The sequence below is a fragment of the Eptatretus burgeri genome, chromosome 1 (genome assembly GCF_056783735.1).
Source record: "Eptatretus burgeri isolate ZD-2024b chromosome 1, Ebu_testis_v1, whole genome shotgun sequence".
NCBI classification, from domain to species: Eukaryota; Metazoa; Chordata; class Myxini; order Myxiniformes; family Myxinidae; genus Eptatretus; species Eptatretus burgeri.
The window spans coordinates 74,189,127-74,211,198 of record NC_140961.1 but is presented as its reverse complement, the minus strand read 5'-3'; the positions used below and the strand labels follow the sequence as shown (position 1 = coordinate 74,211,198).

Genomic DNA, 22,072 nt, shown 5'->3' with positions numbered 1-22,072 from the left:
CTGGCTGTTGCTCGTGAACTAATATATTTAATAACCTGAACTAAAACAAGATGTTTTTTTAAGTTGCCTTGCACAGATGTTTTTTTTAATGGAAATAAACGTTCAAGTCATCAAAAGAGAATAATACAGACATTAAAATTGCTGCAGGTCAATCACAGTGGCAGAATGGTTCGTGCCTGCTCTGAGTCTGGGAGGTCGTTGGTTGAAAGCCCGTTTGAGTCATACCAAAAACTTTTTTTTATATTATACGTGCTGCTTCGTTGCTTGATGCTCTCAGCATTTAAAAGGATAGAGCATGGACAAACAATGCTGGGAAAGCAATGGCAAACCACCCAATATAACCCTTGCCAAGAAACTGCTTCAGCATCACCAATGCTCTGCAAAGAGGATGGTACATCAAATCAAATAAAAGGTCTATATATTTATTATGTGTAGGAGGACAGAGGGGGCGATCCTGGTGCGTAAAGGAGATAGACACATGGGGGATATACATATACATTTTTATGAACATATAGATCGACATTATATACAGTGGCCTGCAAAAGTATTCACATCCCTCTGAACTTTTCACATTTTGATGCCATCTGAGCTTATTTAATGATGCTTTTAAATCAATCTTAATATATCGAGTCTTCACAAATTACTCCAGTGATAAAGCTAAAAATTGCAGATAAAATGTGAATAAGTTACATGAACAGAGAAAAATCAGATGATTCTCAGTTCTATAAATATTCAAACCAACCCGAGATCACATCAGGAGTAAATTATTTGTTTGAAAGGTTACAAAAGAAGTGTAATAGGTTTCACCTGTGTGTAATCAGTGGTTGAAATTAAATATTAGGCTCCCCCACTTATCTAAGGAGTTTTTAGGTGCAACTCACTTGGTTAACCAACAAGGCAAACTTGAAGACACAAGGAAATTAGACACAGGTGGAGGCCATTCAGCCCATCATGCCTGCGTGCCACTCCTTTAAAATAAGCCATCGACGTTCTGAATGATGTCAGCTGCCTTCGTGGTCTTTTTGAGAACCTCATAGAAGATAAATTCCTCCTTCAGCTCTTTTACATTTATGTAATGGACAAATACAAGAAGTTGTGCAAAATTGGAAACATCACACGATTCATCAAGTTGCATGGAAATTTTTGCTCGACTCAATTTAATCTTGTCGACAAGTTGACGAATATCTTGAGACATTTCGACAATGCAAAGATGAATAGTGTCGTTACAGAGGGGTATTTCTTCTATCACATACAAGTCCCACCATGTCTATGGCACATGGTTAAGTCAACTTCTTGGCAAAATCGTGGGGTTTCTTTGCCTTTGTTATCCTCAGTGCTACGTGATAGCATAGGTTTCTTCTCAGATACGAACCCAAGATTGGGCGGTGTTCCTGCAGCCTTAAACCGAGCTCTCTTCACCTCAACTGCAGCATGGTCATCAACTGCATGGGCAGGATGAGCAGTTTCCAGATGATGTTTGAGTATTGAGGGTTTCAATGAACCATTTCCAAGATCTTTTGAGTAAATCAGACATTGAGGTTTTTGCACACCATCCACAAGTGAAATCAAAGCCATGTTGTACGTATGACTCCAGATAAGTATGTTTCTTAGATTTTGCCAAATTCTAAAAAGAAAAGAAGAGAAAGAAAGAATTAATTTTAAAGTAATTGATAAACATTTAAAAATATTTACGTTAAAATATTGAAAAAAAGATAAAAGTATTGCACCGTTTTAGAATTTATATATTTACCCCTCACCATGGGATTTTTTTCTTTTTTACCCCCTAGGCCCTAGGGGTAAGTTTACCGATGGTTCATAGCCGCCGATTTCGACCTTTTGTTTGCAATCAACGACCTTTCATTTGGTACATCCTTCCATTTATTTGCCACACAAAATACACCACTTAAAACAAGTCCTGACGAGGGTCTGCAATCTCTGATTGCTCTTTCTTGTTGTTTCTTGTCATTGATGGAAAGGAAGACATTATCTCAAAAATCAGGCTGATGGATGAATTGAAGGAAATCTAGACAATTGATGAGCCACATCAGGTGAGATGAAAAACCTTCTACTCCAACATGATAGCAACCACAACAACCCAGGCAGAACAGCAGTGATACCACACACTGTGCAGATGTTCCTCCCCAAGTTGATGAGACAGACTCCACAAAATGGTGACAAACGCACACAGTCAGGCCACCAGCAGTATGCCGACTTTTGTAGCTGGTCGTCTTTGGTTGTCGTGTACACATACAGCTTCGACGGGCTCTGTGGCTGTTGACTCAAGACCTGAGAATCAGAAATAACTTCTTCTTAATACTCTGCTTCCTCTTCACAATCTGGTGATGTTCTTACACACACCAATAAGAATTCCTCAACAAAGAGGAAAACTGCTAACAGGAATATGTATGATGGATGGAACATGGTGGTATAATGGTGGTAGCCAGTATTACACTCAATATGCATCAACTGCAAACTAAAAGGGAACAATAATGGAGAATTTTTTTCAGTGGAAAACAAGAATTGCTTATTTTCTGTAGATGGTGGTATAGCATAATACATGATGTAAAGTAGTCTACTCATGCATGCACATGTGTTTGAGTGTTTCATACAATTAATTGCTGATAAATACCCAAAGTAGTGACCTTTAGAAGTAACGCACACAACACACTAACAAGGTTGTGAGCTTGCTCATGCTATCCTTTACTTCTTGTAAGTCGAAGGTACTTTTTTGTAGGTCTTATTAACCGTAAGGAAAACTGCAGTCTACAATATTCAAAGGGTGGACTACGTGCTGAGCCCTGTCTGCTTGCGGATGTATTCTTGAACATACGGTGTGGCGTGGAAAGCATCGTAGAAGATGAGGTTACAACAAGGTTCTCTGCTGAGGAGCTGGAGTCATGGAACTTGCTCACACGCACCAACTGCAACTTTCATCACTTGAATTTCCACCTCACTCTTGTTTGGGTCTTGGGTGTTTTTGTGCGTTATAGCATCCTGCTGCCTTTCAGGTAAACTTTAAACTTGTGTTGAGGGTGGAATTTGTCTGATGTGTTTTTTTTGTTTGTTTTTAAAAGGAGCTTTGGCAGTACTTATTAAGGTTGTCAAACTTATTGATATAGGAAACTTCCATTTCAAAGTTCAGCTTTTCTGCTCATCTTCACTTTTCTCTCTTTTTACCCTCACCAGTGGAGAGGGTATTGCATTTGGGTCTGTTTGTCTGTCTGTTTACACATAATGTGCGAACGTAGGCCACAAATACCACCTGGTGGTAGACAGTGGTACGTGTTATCTTTTTTCAACCGAGTACCTCTATAAAGTATGTACAATTAGAATGTGTCTATAAAGTATGTAATATAAATACCAAAGAAACACTACACCAAAGTCCTCGCGAGGGTCTGCAATCTCCGTTTGCTTTTTCTAGTTTTTAAATGTGAAAGCACTTCCCCATGACTAATTTTCTGATACCCTCAAGTCCTTGCAGGTGACAGCTTACTAATTGTCCTTGGTCCTATCTTTGTAGTGGATGCTCAGGTGAAAGAAACCTTCTCTTCCCTTCAGAACTACTTTTGAGATACCCTCAGAAACCAGTTTTTCCACATTCAAAAATTAAACAAGCGTTGGAGCATGTAAAGCAAGGTTGAAAAAACGTGGCTCTTCCAAAAAGTCTTGACAATGGCGAGGACTATTTCTTTCTCCATATCAACCACATTGCAAGCAAGCCCTCAGTATGTCCTGATGAAACTAAAGCAATGCGTCACAAACATGGCTTTCGGAGGTAATAAGGAATATCTTATCATATATTCCTTCTTCTCAATATAGTCTTTTGTACCCCCAAGCTGAACACTTGACTGAAGAAGTAAGAAGATAGCATTTGATGGCCTATAATGCATACATAATGTTACGAAGGCAGGGAAAAATCCTGTTCAACCTCTGCAAGAGCCAATCTCAGAAAACCCAAGGACACCCAATGCTCAGCAATCCAGCAACCTCGTCTGCACAAGCAATCTGCACATTAGGTAGAAATCGTCTGGAATATTGAGTCAAAAAAGCTTTAACAACAGCTTGGGAATGATAAACTGCTTGATCAAAAGCATTCTTCTCTGCAGGGAGAGGACCAACAGCCCATCCCAGTGTCTCAATTTAGCCACAATTCCATCCTGATGAAGTGTTCCAGTTGTCATGTGATTAATGATTGCAAGAGATAGATAAACTCTTAAATATTTAAGTTGATGATAATTGGCCATGTCAATTGTTGAAATAGCGTGGGTAAATTCTCAAACCGCATATGCCTAACCAGGAGCCGAGATATCATAATCGAGTCTAATTCCGTCCTCTACTCTGCTCTAATTTTCAAAAGAAAGACCATCAAATCCAACGGATTTACCAAGCAACGGATTGTGCAGGGCAGCTTGTCGTTTTTCGAAAGACAGTGGATGTTCTAGTCACTCCATGGCTGCTCCAGAAGATTGAGAGAGAGATTAATCCACAAATAATCACAAGTGTCAGCATCAGCATTCTTACCCAAATAGAGCTGAGCAGAAATAAAGTCTAATCTCAATTTTTTGATCAGAGTTCATCTTCTGCCAAAATGCATAAAATAGTCCTGAACCACTATTTGCACTTTTCCAAAGCTTTGGGATAGCTCAGAACATAGTCATCCTCAAAAGGAGACTACAAAGAAGAGCGTACTCAAAATAAAGACGCACCGTAGTCCCAAGACTACAAATTCCGAGCACGTTGCTACATCAACGTAGCAATATAGTCTTGGTGGAAATCAGACTTAACAATACACACATGCACACGCACGCACGCACACACACATATATAAACACACAAACACAGATATATTGTGTTCTGGTAAGTACTTACAAAAACTATTTTATTTGGAGTTATAACCTCGACTTAAAAGCAATTGACTGACTTTCCAACTGCCCAGATTATCAGCTGGGCACCGTTTTTCATCGAGGTTTCGATACTTTCAGCCCAGAATCTCTCCAAATGGTGGATCAACAACCAGAAGAAACTTGGACCTTCGCAGTAAAACTTGCCTTCAGGGTATTGTTTTCCTCGTAGTAATGAAATTTACTCATGAGGGAAAGTGTGTCAAGCATCACTCGATCTGATTAAAAAAAATTCCTCTTCAAGCTGTTCTATCTCCACCCCATGTGGTTTACTTGACCTATGCAAGTATACTAACATGATAACTTAGGCCATACTTTCCCTGTATCCCACCAGAGTGCAAGCAAATCAAAATCCCACTTTCTCCTTCTCCAAACCCACCAAAACATACAAAAGATTGAAAAAAATAAAATTGCCTCATTACTTCCACCATCGAAGGTGAAGAAGGCGAGCTTTTCACGCCTTTCTGTTGGGTAGTCGATCTCGTCGAAAAAAAAAAAAAATTTCGATTTGGTCTTCCCTTATTATTTATCAGTATTTAAAATGGCGATTTCAGTTAATACAATGGCGATTTCGATGAAACTTGGTTGGTAGGTTCATACCATGACCTAGTTGTGTGCAAATGAGAACCGTTGCTATGGACACCAGCGTTGCCTAGCAACGGGACTTTGAAATTTTAGAAAAATCATAAAAAATTTATTTTTTCGAAAATCAAATATCGGGCCACGAGCGACTGTGGGCAGTACATTCAGCCATATTGTCAAAAATTTCCAGCCGGATCCTATGAAAACTGTCGGAGAAGATAGACTTTGAATGAACCCTGGTCGAAAACAATAAAAAAATGAAGTTCATTATATATCAGAGACTATGAGTCAGATATACATGAAACTGGTATGGTAGGTTCATGGTATGTCCTAGTTATGTGTGAGAAAGAATCGTTGCTATGGACCCCTCCGTTGCCTAGCAACGGCCGAAAAACCTCTAAATGTGGGGGTATTTTAACGAAAAAACAATCTGCAGCATTAACCCTTGAAGCGAGAATCATGAATTTTCTTGTGCTTAATCCTCAGGTCATTCCCCATCGAACGGGCCCATCGCGTCAGGTTCTATTGGGTAGTCGACTTCCCACGTCCGCCTACCGGCTTGTTTGTTTGTTTGTTACTTTCAAAATCGAAGATTTTTCAAGTATATTGATCAGTCGATTTTGTTAGTCTGTCTGTCTGTCTGTTTGTCTGTTTGTCGTCAACAGGTCACAATTTTAACCCGATCTTCACAAAACTTCACCACATGGTAGAGTTTGTCATAAGGAAGAAGCCTATTGTTTTTGAGGTCAAAAGGTCAACATACCTCAAATGTCAACAACTTAGGTGAGATTTATAAAATCCTCAATTTTCATCCGATTGATTTTAAATTTGAAGAGGATTTATTTTTGAGGTCACTGAATTCAACCAGCCAATTAGTTTTGAGGTCAGCATGGAAAAAAAGGTCAACATAGGCCAAAAGTCTACAACTAAAGTGGTATTTCTAAAATCCTCAATTTTGTATCCGATTGACTTGAAATTTGAAGAGGAGATATATTTCAGGTCAATGAATTCTACCACCAATTATTTTTGAGGTCCACAATGGCCAAAAGGTCAACATAGCCTGAATTTCTAAAATTGTCAATTTTCATCTGATTCACTTGAAAGTTGAAGAGGAGTTTCACATTTGGTCATTGAATTAAACCACCAATGATTTTTGAGGTCAAATTTGTTTTGTGGATTTGGCAAGTATCGTGCTCTGCACGACATCTTCTTCTTGTTTGTCTGTGTGCAGGATATCTCCAAAAGTTGTGGACGGATCCGGATGAAATTTTGTGGACAGTTTGGGTTTGTAACACGGACGAACTGATTAGATTTTGGTGAAGATCCGGATCCGGATCTGCCTACATGAAATTTTAAGTGATTCTTCACCATTGAGAGATTGGGCCAAAAATTATACCGAGCATGATATCTCAAAAAGTTGTGGACGGATTCAGATGAAACTTGGTGGACAGCTTGGGTGTGTGGCAAGGCCGAAATTATTAGATTTTAGTGACGATCCAAAGCCGGATCTGGATACGAGAATTATTTAATTTTTAAAGTTATTCTTCACCATTGATAGGGCAAAAACAATATAGTACTGTACAGCATGATATTTACCTCCGCCATTGAAAGTGAAGGAGGTTATGTTTTCACCCCTTTCTGTCTGTTTGTTTGTTTGTTTATGTGCAGGATATCTCATAAAGTTGTGGACAGATCCTGATGAAATTTTGTGGAGAGGTTGGGTGTGTGATAAGGATGAACCGATTATATTTTGGTAAAGATCCGGATATGGATCCGACTGCTGGAATTTTTTTTAAGTGATTCTTCAACATTGAGAGATGGGGCCAAAAACGATATAGTCCTGTATGGCATGATATTTCAAAAATGTATTGGGTCCGATATGTTCTCAGGGATCAGGCATTGCGTGGCAGAGTTATGCATTCTACAAAGTTCCCTTATCGTTCAAAAATGTAATGGGCCCGATATGTTCTCGTGGATCAAGTATTACGTGGCAGAGTTATGCGCTCTACCGAGTGTCCTTCTAGTTCTGGACTGTCGTTGCTAAAGTACCAAAGGGCAGCTCCATACCTTTCCTCAGTGAGGGATACCTTTATCCAGGCCAGATTATGATCTGTGAAATGCACAAGTTTGACAACAAAAATGTACATTCTTACACAAATGATGATACAAATAAATTCTGTCAAGTTGGGATTCCAAGTCTTGATCAAACAGCACCATTACCTGTGGTGAGCGATTTATTCTCTTGCAGTTTCTTTTCCTTCCTTGGCATTACTATAGGGTGTCCCTAAAGTCACTGTGCTCTCGAACATACTAAGCCAAAAAGTAACTGTGCATGAGAATAAACTAAGCAAACAAAAAAATAAAACATTTATGAAGAATTATTTCGAAATAAATTTTACCTTTACAATAAATGTTCAGTAGTAATTGAAACGCTTGATGTATGTAGTCCCTTTCTTGCTGTTCATCCACAACTTTTACTTTGTACAGATGGAGGTGCACATGTTTCTTCATTGCTCTGTGTGTACTGCCGTGTGATACACCTGCCTACTGTTACAACTTACAAACTGATTTCCTCCTGGCTTCTTAATATGCAAACCAAAATATTGTTAACTTTCTCATTTGATAACAATGAAGGCCTTCCAGGCCGTGAGGCATCCACAACTGAACCAGTCTTACGAAATTGGGAAAATAACTCCCGTACAGTGTTACGATGTGGAACATCACTGTCAGGAAACTTTTCTGTGAACTCCTGTCTTATTCTCTCAGTATATTCACCTGCACTACGAAACACGTTCCACCAAAAAAACACTGCTTACTTCTTAAAAAAACAACTAGCTAGCTTACAACAACACAAAGGGCTGATGTGCTGCTGATGTGTTGCTGACTTAAGGCCCACATCAAATGTCACGTAGGCCATTTATACATATTAACAACCAGGCTGCTTTTCATGGTTTACATGGAATTAGCAGAGGTGCACAGTAACTTTTGGGACACCTTGTATCTATTCACCATTCATTCACAACAGCCTTGGCATTACTATCAACCATGCACTGATTCATGACCCCTTCCCAATCTCCAATGCTCTAAGCCTCTTCACTATCTAGAAGCTCATGACCTCTACCTGATAATTTGTCTTAACTTTGTGCTAATTCTGAACCATGGTATTCTTTCCCTGTCAACTGTCTAGAGTTGTTCACCCATCTTTCCAACTTGCCATGTAAACTCAGGAGAAGCACATGGTATCACAGAAAAATACTTTGCCAGCATTAAAGATTCAGCCAGAGCTTCACCGCTAGACATAGCTATGGATATAGATAACCCACATCGACAAGAACAGGGCCTCATCAACTCCATGTGTCCCAGGGGGAATATGTTTATCAACTATACAACACATTTGAGCAAACAATTCTTAATTGCTCATCAATGTGGACTAAACCAGCACACAGAGTGTGATTAAGCAAACAGAGTAATAATGATATGATTGTACTAACCCTACAGCTCGGCATGGATATTATTCTATGGGTGTGCTGCATGCTGCCACCTGAGTCTGAAAACAATCCAAATATTTAACAGGAGCAAAGTTTCTCCATCTTTAACACTTTATTTTAAAGAGTTTCTGTTGTCAGAGAATAATACAAATAGTACCATTGGAAAGCTAATAATCAATTTACTGTACTTGGAACAAAAATTCGTTCATTTAATTAAACAAAAACTTGCCTGTTTTAAAAGCCCATGTTTCTGAGAATGAGGAAGAAGGAGTGGGACCTCGAGCTATGATGTAACGATTCCAACGGAAACATTTATTATTCTACGACAACAGGAACCCTTTAACAGGACATGGGAGGAACACACAAAAGGAAATATAGTAATACTTCTCAAAGCAATAGAAAAATATAAAAGTACACAAAAGGAGCACACAAACAACAACAACCACAGCCACGACAACAATTACGTGTTATTAAAGATCCTTTTTCGTGTGTTTTACTTCATTTTACCTCCTCATTGGCACTCACAGATTGACATGCGATATGTTTGTGAAGAATAACATGCTGCTTTTTTTTAAAAACATCAGCGAAGTGATGGTCTCTTAAAATTACAATCTAAAAAAACTGAATCAACTCGGTCCAGAAACCCAAAACAAAACAACAATATTGAAGAAACCAAAGGAGGATAAAGAATAACTATTCATAACATAGTAATTTGAAAAGCAGAAAGATGTGTGGTGTGAGAGAAGTTGTCGTCGTGGAAGTAGTGAAAGTAGTCGTATTAGATCATCTCTGTTTCATGCTGCTCCTTTATCAGTTGGTCAACCTTCGACCCTATGATTTTAAAGTTTCCTATAAGTTTCCATTTGTATCTCAACCCCAGAAAAACTTCAGGGGAAAGGAAACTTTTCAGACTCTGCAGCAATATTTAAATCAGAAAGATGTTTTTATTGAATTGTTACATAACATTAAATGAGCAATATTTTATTTTTGTAATGCAGCTCCATTATTAGAATGTTCTCTACTAACATGTCAAATACATGCTTTTATGCATATTCCTCCATAGAATTTTATTTGCTATCCTGGGAATGAGCTGGCTGGTGTTGGGTGCCAGCCTGGTAGGATTTCTACCAGCCGGAACGTGAGTTTACCACTTTATGTGACACAACACGCCATGTTAAAACCAGGCTGAAAAGCTTTCTTGGTTTAAATTAATTTGCTCACCTCTTAACTGCTCCCTTATATGGGCATTTCCAGCCAAATGATTACCCAACAGGATTTGCAATTCCATGATGGCTTTCTTCATCAACTATTTGTCAAGATGTGATTTTCAGAATTTTAATTCATTATGGTGATGTTGATATGTCACATTTTAAAACATAAATGAAATCATAATGCTTAACTGAGAAATTTATACAATACATTACATGCCGGACAATTATATTAGGAGGCATTAGTGCACTTTGTGAATTATATGGACAAGAAGAGACAATAGGTAAATCAAGACAATACATGGGTTAACCTGTGTAGTAGCATTTTGAACCAAGTACTCATACAGTCATGACAAAGAGGTCAATACTAGTGCTTCTCAATTCTATCATGCAACAAACTCCTTTGTTCTCACATTGTTATTCAGTGGAGTCCCAACACAAGGAGTATGTGATACATAAAATTTGGTATGATGAAGAACAATTATAGTGAGAAGTGATGTCATACCAACCAATTTGACCCTTTGTGCAGTCAACAGCAAAATAATAATAACTAATACATAAAACTCAATTAGTGTTTTCTGGTTTGTTTAAACATACAGTATATGCTTCAAATACGATAAAAATGATTGAACCAAATCCAACCAAATTTTGCATGTTGCCTAAGAGTATCCCATGTATGGTTTCTGTTGGGGTAGCATATTGGGGGGAGGGGAGGGAAGGGGGGAAGAGGTTCAGTGTTGGGGGGAGGAGAATTTGGAAGACCCCAATTCTCTCTATGTAAATGTCTATCGTATAGTGCCACCCAGTGGTATCCGATATTACAAATCATCTTCTTGTTATATGAAGAAAATTTAAACAACTACATCGTATGCATTATAGTGATGTTGACATCTAAATTAGAATAATTCGAAATTTAAAAATGTTTCATTTTACTAATTTTAAGCAAAGTGATGGGTACATTTGCTAGTTATTATACTATGATTTGAAAAGCGTTTGTGTGTTTGTTTGTTTGACTTAAATGCACTCCTTAACTGCTGCAAGGAATGAGTTGAAAACTGCTGGTTGTACTCAGGGTGTGCTCAAGTTTTAGGTGGGAAAAACAAATCATTGGCCCAGGGTTTCAGGATGGAAGGAGAACCCCAATTTTCTCTATGTAAATATTGTTACGTTTGAGGGGGGGGTATGCATTCAAAGGGTAATTAGGATGTTTAATTAGGTATGCCATGCTGTTCGAGTTTACCAGGATCTCGATGTAATAAGTAGCAATTCAGTGGTGAGAAGTTGTCTAGTAAATGTTCATTTCTTCAAGGGGGAAATGATAATTGTCACGTAATTAGATAGGGACACGGGATAGGGTAAGTGTGTCTGCGTAAACCCCTTTTAGTAGTCCCTGGAGGCTGGCAGTGACGTCACAGGACAGTGCAGCGGATGGCTCCGCCCCGTGATCACGATTGGCGGAAGGCGACGGCGGTGGGCCAATAAACGGCTCGATTGGAAGTGACGAGGACAGGAGGATAAAAAGGTTCTGTTCGGGGTCGAAAAGGAAGAGGAAGAAGATCGGGACAAAAAGATCGTGTTTTTTTGGTGTGGAGGCTGTTGCGCGGAAAGCGTACTTGTTGTTGTGCTGATTCGATCGTGTTCTTCATCGTGTCTTGGAGCCTTGCTGAGCCTCATGCCTCACCTTGGTTGGCTCTGGGGTTCTGCTGACTCGAAGTACGGGGTCGAACGGCGGGCGGACCTGCCTCCCTCTCCTGCTCGCAATTTGGTGCCAGAACTGGTTCCCTGGCAGCTGTGAGCGGACTTGGGCCAGGACCAGGAGGTCGACAGCACCACGGTTTCTCCTGCCCCCCCTAACGAGAGCAAGGCCAGCTCGTCCGACGCTGATCCAGGGACAGTTGCGTCCACACCACGGTCCAGCCTGACCACCAGAAGTAGCTACGTTTTGTGTGTGTGTGTGTGTGTGTGTGTGTGTGTGTGTGTGTGTGTGTGTGTGTGTGTGTGTGTGTGTGTGTGTGTGTGTGTGTGTGTGTACTTGGCGCCTTAGAGGGTTTGAGAATTGTATATTCATTGGAATTGTCTGTGTTTTTCCCCACGCCCGATCCCACACCATCCCGTCGAATCGCCCCGGATCCCTTTTCTTGCCGAGTCTTGTTATTTCTGGTTAATAATAAAAACAAATAAACATCATCAACTCAGTGAAAAGTGACTCGTGCCACCTTCCTCGTCCCGTTTGTGGTAGAGCGATTAGAACCGCCATGTTTGGGTTATAAATAAATAAACCGCCTCCATCGTTTCGGCTCATTCTACGTTGGCGGGACTGTTCAAGTCCCGTGGACGTCACAATATGTATGGCATAACACCGCTCATGTTGGTCATTAACCCGTCTGTAAGGATGGGTTCTTCGATCGTATGTAAAAATCAAAACAGCATGACGAAATGAACAATTCCCACATTCTATGTCTTTTGGTATTACGAAACCTAAATCATTTTGCATTGGCTTCGAGCGTCGCAAAGCCAGCTCAATGTTAAATAAACACACATAACACCATAAAGCCAATGTTGAGAATTTCCATGACGACAAGTGGATAAAAAAACCACTTTCTAACAAGACAAATCAAATGTCCTTCATGAAAAGCACCTTTCCCTTTATGAGATCACATATATCATCATACAGCTTGAGATAAAAAGAAATGTTCTATACATGGAAAGGGATCCAAGAACCATAAGGTCTTCTGACAGAGCAATAAATACATTTCCATAACTAGAAGGGCACTCGGTAGAGCATATAGCTCCGCCACGTAATGCCTGATCCATGAGAACATATTGGGCCCAATACATTTTTGAAATATCACACTACTAGCAGTAAAGCCCGGCGTTGCTCGGGATTTCTTGCAAATTTCCTGAATAGCTGCTGAAAGCCACAATAAGCGTAGCTCCACCACTAAACAGTTAAACGCTTACTACCTCATAATTGACGGCCCTAAACCGCGTAAAGACTCTTCATTCCGGACCTGTATGATACCGTAGAAAACATAGGGTGAAATGATGTATTGACAGGCGGATAAAAGGGGGAAGTAACACACAAAAGATGAGTTAGGTTTTCAGAACGTTTAAGGACTACTTCACATCGGCCGCAGCCTGTAGTTATTGTGGCTTCAATGAGACGTGGTGTTAATGCCATGATGACGAAGCGTGTCCCATTACACTGCTTTGGAGGAACCAAATTGCGGAGCAGCATAATAGGAGCACCAACTTTGAGCTTCAAGGTGTGGGGGGGGGGCAATTTGGGAGGCTCGAGCGAATTTAACAGCTCAATAGGATAGTTTGCTGCGTCTTCTGGATCAATAGTCCTGTCAATAGACTTGTAAACGTAGGCCTCTCCAGGAATGAGCTGGAGTAGCTGATCGTTTACATTGTTCACAACGCTATTTTTTGGGGCCAGAATGGCCCTCTGACTTAGCCACTCCATGTCAGAATATTTAAGGGGAAGTTGCGGGAAAACTGAATCCATAAGATCGGAAGTAGTAGCAACAACGCTGCAAAGGGAGTCTAATGAAACGAAGCCGCGGTCGTCGTTTGACATCGTGCCGTCGCCAAGCGTAAGGAGAGCCTGTGCGAACGACGCAGACGCACAGTCTCCACGCAGGTGAGCTCGCATGTTAGTGCTGAGACGTAGAGTCCTAACCTTGGGCCATAGCACGGATGCGGATATTGTAGGGCGTCATATGACCGGTGCGTTTCATTGATTCGTTGAAGACGGCTATCGCAACTGTGCAAAACAATGTCCTGCTTTTTACGCTGGTCCCCATGGAGGAGTATGGCGACCTCGTTATATGAAGGGGCATTGTATCGGCGGGCATGCTCCCCTGCAGGCCTCTTATCCGCGTCAATGACAACGGAAAAAAGTAGGGGATGGGGCTGACTCTAAGGTGCACTTAAAACTCCGAACGTAATTATTTTTCTCATGCAGCATGCGTTGCAAGCTAAGCAGCACGTCCCTGTCTAAGGTGTCACGTTCTTCGTCGTCCTCAGGTGCAGGGAAAATATCAATTCGTGCATCGGCCTGTTTGTTGTAGTCAGCAATGAAGTAAATCTGCAAAAACGAAGGTTTACAGTTTTGCGAAGGGAGCAACGACCCAATTAGATGGTAAACCTGACCCTGAACTTTGAACGTAGGCATCCAACCCCCTTCCCTAACAAACATGTGCCCCGAAAGAGGTCATTTGGAAGGCACTGTTATATTTCCTGATGAGCTTTAGGAAACTATCTGAAGTAAATGAAGACTCTGCAAGCAGGACCCTTAAAGGCTGTGGCGGTTCCTCAAGTGGAGGTAGACTGACCTTACCGTTGGAGCAGCACATCCCTGGCGACTCCCCACACCACTTAAGGGCACGACAAAATTGGCAGGTGAAGCGCATCTCACCAATTTGTATGTCACCATGCATGGAATAGTTAACTTCGGCCTCGTACTGAAAATCTTTTCGAAACCAAAACTGTTTGTTTGGGCACGTGACGCCACGGATGTTGTCCCGCCGTTGACTATTACCGTCTAACCTTGCGCGTTGCTCTTGTGGAGTCTCAGTAGACCTAGAAAGAGCTGTTCCAGAAGTATTCCTGGAACGACGAACCGCCTGCTGTTCATCTCCCTCCGAAGCCCTGGAAGCAGCTGTTGCAGCAGCGTTCCTGGAATGCTGAACCGATCGCTGCTCAATACCCTCTAGAGCCATGGAAGCAGCTGTTGCAGCAGCGTTCCTGGAAAGCCGAACTGCCCGCTGTTCATCGCCCTCCGAAGCCCTGATTTCCGCTGCGTGCAGGGCATTCTGTGAAGGTCGGGCAGTAGTTTCCTCGAGCGACTCGTTTGCCGGAGAAACCCTTCGAGTCGTGGCCAACGCTGTCCGACGCCCAAGACAAACCCTCTTTTTAGGTGGCATTATCGAAAAAAGGTAAACCGAGATTGAAAAGAACTACGGTTTTTGGAACAAAAAAAATTGTAGGGTAGAGTACGACTTCGACGGGTAAATTTGTAAGTTGGGGTTTATATCGAAAAAACAATATGTAAAAAAGGGGGAGTGGTTAAACGCAAAAGTAATAACTCACGGATAAGAAGTGTAATGTTAGTGTAACCGAACGGCGTTTGACAATCAGCCGAGCTCAGGATTGTTCCTCCGAACATTTAAGAAACGACGTCAGAACGGGAAACAGCAGAAGCACAATCACAGGAAAAAAGGATAATCGGTAGTCCACAGCACTAAAGATGCAACCGGACAATAGCGGAACAGGAGAAAATGTGACACGTTTTTCCTCGGCATAGCCCGACCAATGACAAATGAGTTGCATCCCAAACCACACGTGAGTGGTCGGTGCAAAAGTAAAGCTAAGGGCAATGACCTTGAGCAACCAATAGGACACGTGCAATAAGGTCATGCACAAAAAGCTTGCACGCGTGCACGGCGTGAACTGCATGCACGGGATCGATTTCATCATCTTAACGTTAATTAACACCTTAAATTTCTCGCATGCACCATAAGCACAATACACAAATATAGTGTATGCAGCAGAAAAGGTAAGGAGGGCGAGCAATTAAAAAGAAATTGCGTTTAAGCTTATTTGGGAAGTCAAGTGGGAAGTGCAAGAATGAAATTAATTATCGATTTGTTCTGCAATCAGGGATTTTTCGGCAGTGGCGTAGTGGAGGTAAACGGCGCCCGGGGCAAAGTGGAAATTTGCGTCCCCCGGAGGCCTTAAACTTGAGTGGATTTGAATGGAAAATCCCATAAGGGACATTGGTTTATCGATTTTTTCGAATATCGGAAGTTTAATGGAAAAAATTTATAGCCAATGACCTAAGTTGGACCAAAAGTCATAATCGTACCGAATTTGAATGGAATCGGTTGGAGTTTGTGGAAATGCATAACGACCATAAACACACACACACACACACACACACACACACACACACACACACACACACACACACACACACACACACACACACACACACACACACACACACACACACACATCCTCAGTTTTATAGATATAGAGATCCAGTACTATATCGTTTTTGGCTCTATCTCTCAATGATGAAGAATCACTTTCAAAATTAAATAATTGTCATCTCCAGATCCGAATTCGGACCTTCACCAAAATCAAATCAATTAGTCCTTGCAACACACTCAAAATGTCCACCAAGTTTTGTCCGAATCCGTCCATGATATTGTGCTACATATCATTTTTAGCCCTATCTCTCAATGGTGAAGAATCATTAAAAAAAATTTTTATCACATCCGGATCTTCACCAAAATCGAATCAATTCGTCCTTGTCACACACCCAACGTGTCCAGCAAGTTTCATCTGAATCCGTCCACAACTTTTTGAGATGCCGTGCTATAAATTGTTTTTGTCCCTATCTCTCAATGGTGAAGAATCACTTTAAAAATTCTAGTAGTTGGATCCGGATCCGGATCTTCACCAAAATCTAATCATTTCGTTCTTGTCACACACCATACTTGTACACATAATTTAATCCGGATCCGTCCACAGCTTTTTGAGATATCCTGTACACAAACAGACAGACAAACAGAAAGTGGTGAAAACAACCTCCTTCACCTTCGGTGGCGGAGGTAATAAAGACTTATGGATGTGGAAACACTTTCATGCGCTGTTTTTTAAACTCCGATTACAATCAAGACATTTCACGTCACAAGACAGTACAAAGACTTAACCAGATTTGGTGGTATCATGGTTGTAGCATCTGTTTGGAGTTTGGGAAAATGGCAGTTAGAACCCTGGCTGAGTCACACCAGACCTTTGAAATGGTACACTCAAAGACAACTAATTTTTTTTTAGTAAATCAGGTTTGCATTGTGGTTTTCAGTTTTAAGAATAGCTCTTTGATTTGAAAATATTAATTCTTTTATTGTGTTTTTCTTAATGGTGTACGCAGGCTGAAGGACTGGTTGAGTGAGAGTGTGCACTTGACAAGTTGTCGAATATTAGCCAGAAGTCTAAGTGCTGTCATCCGCTATCATAACACGTGAGTTTATTCAAACTTCTTATTCTTGTCTGCCTCATTCTTCCTTTGACATCTCCTTCTCATTTCTGTAGTCGGTTTGCTTTTTCACACCTTCATCTTTAGATTATTTGATAGAACTCAGCTTTCTCTTTCCATCCTCCGGCAAAATTGGCAACCAACACATATTGAAGTAAAATATGGAACCATTATTTTTTGCAAACCCAGAAACTCATTATATAACAATAGAAATGGTTCTTACTTAACTTTCGAAGAAAGGATTTGAAGAAAGGAAACACCTTTTTCTGCTGAACTATTGCTCACACATATATGCCTTTCTAAGGAGTTCCAAATTATCTTTCTTTTTCCCATCTATGTCATCTTTCCCCTTCTCAGTGAAAACCGACCACGTAAGGGTGGGATCTGTGTCGCAAACCACACGTCCCCCATTGATGTAGTCATCCTAGCTGCTGACAGATGTTATGCAATGGTGAGTTTTTTTCAATTAATATTTATTGAGTAAGGTTAAAAAAAAATCATTGTAAGTTAAAAAGTTCTGAAGTCTGTAGTGATAGATTTTTGTGCTCATGATGAAGTGATCTGATGGGATTGTGTTTTGTTCAAGTAAAATGCATTGACACAAATCAAAGCAATTGTTTGTAAGACAAATTCTCATCCAAAAAGTGATGTTTAATGTGCCAAGATTTCCTAAAGGTGGCAAGATGTGGGTACCAATGGCAGTTGGAGCAGTGCTTGAAGGGTTCTGAAGGAAAGTGTCAACAGATGATTCTCGTGACAGTAAAGATCCTGAAGTGAGTGCCGACCACCTGATGAGACTCAGTAGCATAATGCTTCGAGTGTCTGCTCTGAGTCTGGGAGGTCGGTGGTTTGAACCCTGGCCGAGTCATTCCAAAGACTTTTAAAATGGTGTGTGCTGCTTCCTACTTGATACTCAGCATTTAAAGGAGAGAGAGCACTGAAAATACTCCAAAAAGCTGCCATCCCTGGTGGGGAGGGGATTCCTCCTTGATTGTCCCACTATGTGAAGAGAGAAAAGCAATGCCATAAAAATTGTCACTGGTACCCAGAGTGCGCTGGGAAGTGAATTCACTTCCTCCAATCTCAGCGGCTGTTTGTGCGAGTCAAGTCTTCTGTTGTCTTGTGTATATGTCTGCAGTATGCATATTTTGTGTCGTAGCTTCTCCATGAGTCTTAAAGCCAGTAAAAATAAAAGAGACAATTCCAAAGAGAGAGGTATTTGAAAGGACCATTTGTTGCTTGCATGCACCAATAAGCTTCTGCTACAGAATAGTGCCTGTATCCAACCACTTGCTGGAACCAGAGAGCAGATTCCAGTTGTAAATGGAAAGTCAAGAGCTCTTGCATGCAGGTCTTGAGGAATACAGGTTGCAGCGGAGTCATTCAGAAGAAGGAGTTGGTCAAGGAGGACTAATACCTCAGGAAATTCAGCTACATGCTGTTGATTGACAACACGATATGGAGCATGCCAATAGTCAAGATTGAGGTGGATACTCCTTACCTGATGAGTCTGTTTGAAGCACAGTGCCTGCCAGATGCAGTCTACCACATGATTGTTAGTATCACATCAGGGGCTAAAGAACTGGACGATCCCAACCCAGCATGGCAAGAGAACTGCATAGATACCCCTCAGATTCAGACACAGAAGCATCATCAACTGTCTCCTCTTGTGTTACCGGCATCCAGATAACCCATTTAAAGTAGCTGAAGTTACAACAGAAAGACCTTGAGGCAGGACACATATCTCCAACTGCCGAGGCTCCTGACTTGGAAATAGTGAGGGCTTCTGTTGTGTGGCTGAGTGAAGCAACAGTGTGGTCGATGATGAAAACCTGTTGGTGCTCAGCACCTGCAAGTTCAAAGAAATAGTGATAGTTGTCAGATGTTCTGAGCGAGGAGTTAATATCCATAGTTAATGATTATCAAGCAGTGTTTACCCATTTTTCCAGGGACAACAACCTTAATCAAACACGATGTCAACTGACAAGTGAGTAAATTCAGTCAAAACCTTACCCAATAATGTAGTGCTGAGGTGTCCATTCGTCAAGACGTACAGGAGATGTTGAAAATGGGGATAATTTGATGGTCTAATCCGTCATATGCATCACCAGTGGTTGTTGTTCATAAGGACAGTACAAACTACCGCAATCTTAATAAGATCACTGCATTTCAATGCGCGCACTGCAATGATTGAAACAATCCCACCCAATTCTCTATCTGCACAAAGATGTTCATTGAAATAGGTGTTTAGAATTGAAAATGAGTTTGATAAATATCTTCACAGTTAAATGAATTTGTTACTTTATTTATTGGTGTGTCTTTCTGCATTGACCAAGTACAATGATAAAAGACCAAGATGGAATAACTGCACCAAGAGTTTTTTTGATAATACTGCAGCACCAGCAAAAATACTGCTACAACAATGTAGTACAGTATTATAATTACTTTTGCATGTAGGAAAGCACCAAATGCCACTTGGTGTAAAGATACAGGAGAGCAGCTTGTTAAAATGAAAAAAAATTACAACCTGAATGAAAGAAGTCAAAATATGAATGAAAAAGTACAGTGCCCTCCATAAGTATTGGAACAGTGAAGTCAAATTTGTTATTATTGCTATAGACTCAAGAAATTTGTATTTGAGATCAAAAGATGAATATGAGGCAAGAGTACAAAGGTCAGATATATTTCTTGGTATTTCTGGGCATACGTGTTTTACCATTGTAGATCAATAGCACTTTTTATGTTCAGTTCCCCCATTTTAGGTAAACATAAGTATTGGAACAGATTAACTTAAAGTAAATTAAAGTAGTTTAATAGTTAGTACTTGGTTGCATATCCCTTGCATGCAATAACTGTATCAGGCCTGTAACCCACTGACATCACCACACTCTTGGTATCTTCCTTGGAGATGCAAGTGAAATGCATTCTCCATTTGATTTAAATTAGGAGATTGACTTGACCAATCGAAAACCTTCCACTTTCTTCCCCTGATGAACTCCTCAGTTGCATTGGCAGTGTGTTTTGAGTCATTGTCTTGTTGCATGGTGAAGTGCCACCCAATGAGTTTGAAGGTATTTTCTTGTACATAGGCAGACAAAATGTTTATGTGCACTTCCAAATTCATTCTGTTGCTGCCATCATTAGTAACATCATCAATAAAGATGAGTGAGCCAGTTCCAGAGGCAGCCATGCAAGCCAAAGCCATGAAACTACATCCACCATGCTTCACAGATGAGGTCGTATGCTGTGGATCATATGCAGTTCCTTCCTTTCGTCACACTTTTGCCTTTCCATCGCTTTGCTAACGGTTTACCTTGGTCTCCTTTGTCCATAAATCTTTGTTCCAGACTCTACTGGCTCACTTCTGTACTTCTTGGCAAATTCTAATTGGGCCTTTCTATTTTTGGTGCAGATTTGAGGTTTTCATCTTGCGGTGTAGCCTTTGAAATTCTGCTGTCGAAGTCTTCTGTGAAAGGTACATTGTGATAGTTTCACCCCAACACTGGAGGTTGTTGGTGATGTCACTGACAGTCGTTTTAGGGTTTTTCTTCACATCTGATTTTTGTCATCAACTGCAGTTGTTTTCCTTGGCCGACCTGGACATTGTCTGTTGCTTAGTGCAATAGTGGTTCTTTCTTTTTCAAGATACTCCAAATTGTTGTATTCGCGATGCCAAATTTTTGTGCTATGGTTCTAATTGAATTCTTCTGTTCTTTCAGCTTCCAAACTGCTTGCTTTTCTTTCATAGACAGTTCTCTGGTCTTCATGTTGGTTAATGCTGACTGACTTCAAAGGCAGACTCCCAAGACAAAAGCAAAGGCTAAAACCAAGACGAGATATTCACAGCTCTTTTATGCGTGAACAATCAATGCAACAAGAAACACCTGAGCAACGATAAACACCTGTCAGTCATTTGTTCCAATACTTATGTTACCTAAAATGGGGGAACTGAACATAAAAAAATGCAATTGATCTACAATGGTGAAACATATATGCAGAGAAATACCAAGAAATAAAAGCTGACATTCTGTACTCTTGCCTCATATTCCTCTTTTGATGTCAAATCCAAATTTCTTGAGTATATAGAAATAACAACAAATTTGACTTCACTGTTCCAATACTTATGGAGGGCACTGTTTATGCCTTAGTGACACAAGTTCTCTGTTCTTGCATATGGCAGCTTGGCTGATGGGTAGCTATCATTTCTTGGAAGTGCAGCTGTGCCACTGATGCTGTGCCCCTCTACCAGTACACTGGTACTCATTTCACTGACCTCGGAAGGATGACAAGCTGAGTAAACCCCACCTGGTGTTAATTTAGCAGCCAATGGGGCCCAAACTCAGGACCCTAAGATCCTAAGTCAGCCACCCTAACCACGAAGCCAATACCAGGCTTTAAGTCACACAAGTAACAGTAACAAAGAAATTGCATGTTGTTTGTGTATGCCAAGGCAGGTTGGTCAAGTGCAGGGAGGACTCTTGGGTTTGCTGGAACGTTCCGTGAAGCGTGCTTGTAACCATGTCTGGTTTGAACGATCCGAGATGCGGGACCGAAATCTTGTCACAAAACGGTAAGCTTGGAACAAATCTGTACAGAATATAATGGTGAAAAGAAGAGGATTTTCACTTGGAAAGAAATGTATACATATTTTTAGCCGCGTCTCGCGTAGCGAATGTGGCTCTTAGGGAGCTCGGCGTTGTTGTTGTTGTTGTTGTTGTTGTTGTTGTTGTTGTTGTTGTTGTTGTTGTTGTTGTTGTGACAAAACCTTTCGGACTCAGCTCTTTTATATACCGGATCCGGATCTCTTTAAATACTAAACACCTGTACACATCCTCGCATTGA

The 22,072-nt window shown here is 40.8% G+C and overlaps 2 protein-coding genes across 6 annotated transcripts in view; one reads left to right on the top strand and one right to left on the bottom strand.

Moving 5' to 3' along the window:
• Positions 1-22,072, bottom strand: part of LOC147034757 (glutamate receptor ionotropic, kainate 2-like) — a 186,191-nt gene that overhangs the window by 114,913 nt on the left and 49,206 nt on the right. The window lies entirely within an intron of this gene.
• The window catches only part of LOC147034758 (glycerol-3-phosphate acyltransferase 3-like), a 58,963-nt gene that overhangs the window by 1,965 nt on the left and 34,926 nt on the right, over positions 1-22,072 (top strand). The window contains exons 3-7 of one of the 2 annotated variants that reach the window (XM_085888417.1): positions 2,735-3,008; positions 10,035-10,109; positions 17,126-17,215; positions 17,588-17,681; positions 21,685-21,800. In XM_085888417.1, the coding sequence (XP_085744543.1) occupies positions 2,735-3,008; positions 10,035-10,109; positions 17,126-17,215; positions 17,588-17,681; positions 21,685-21,800 (649 nt within the window). The remainder of the gene's footprint in view (positions 1-2,734; positions 3,009-10,034; positions 10,110-17,125; positions 17,216-17,587; positions 17,682-21,684; positions 21,801-22,072) is intronic. The other variant, XM_085888426.1, reaches the window with a different exon arrangement.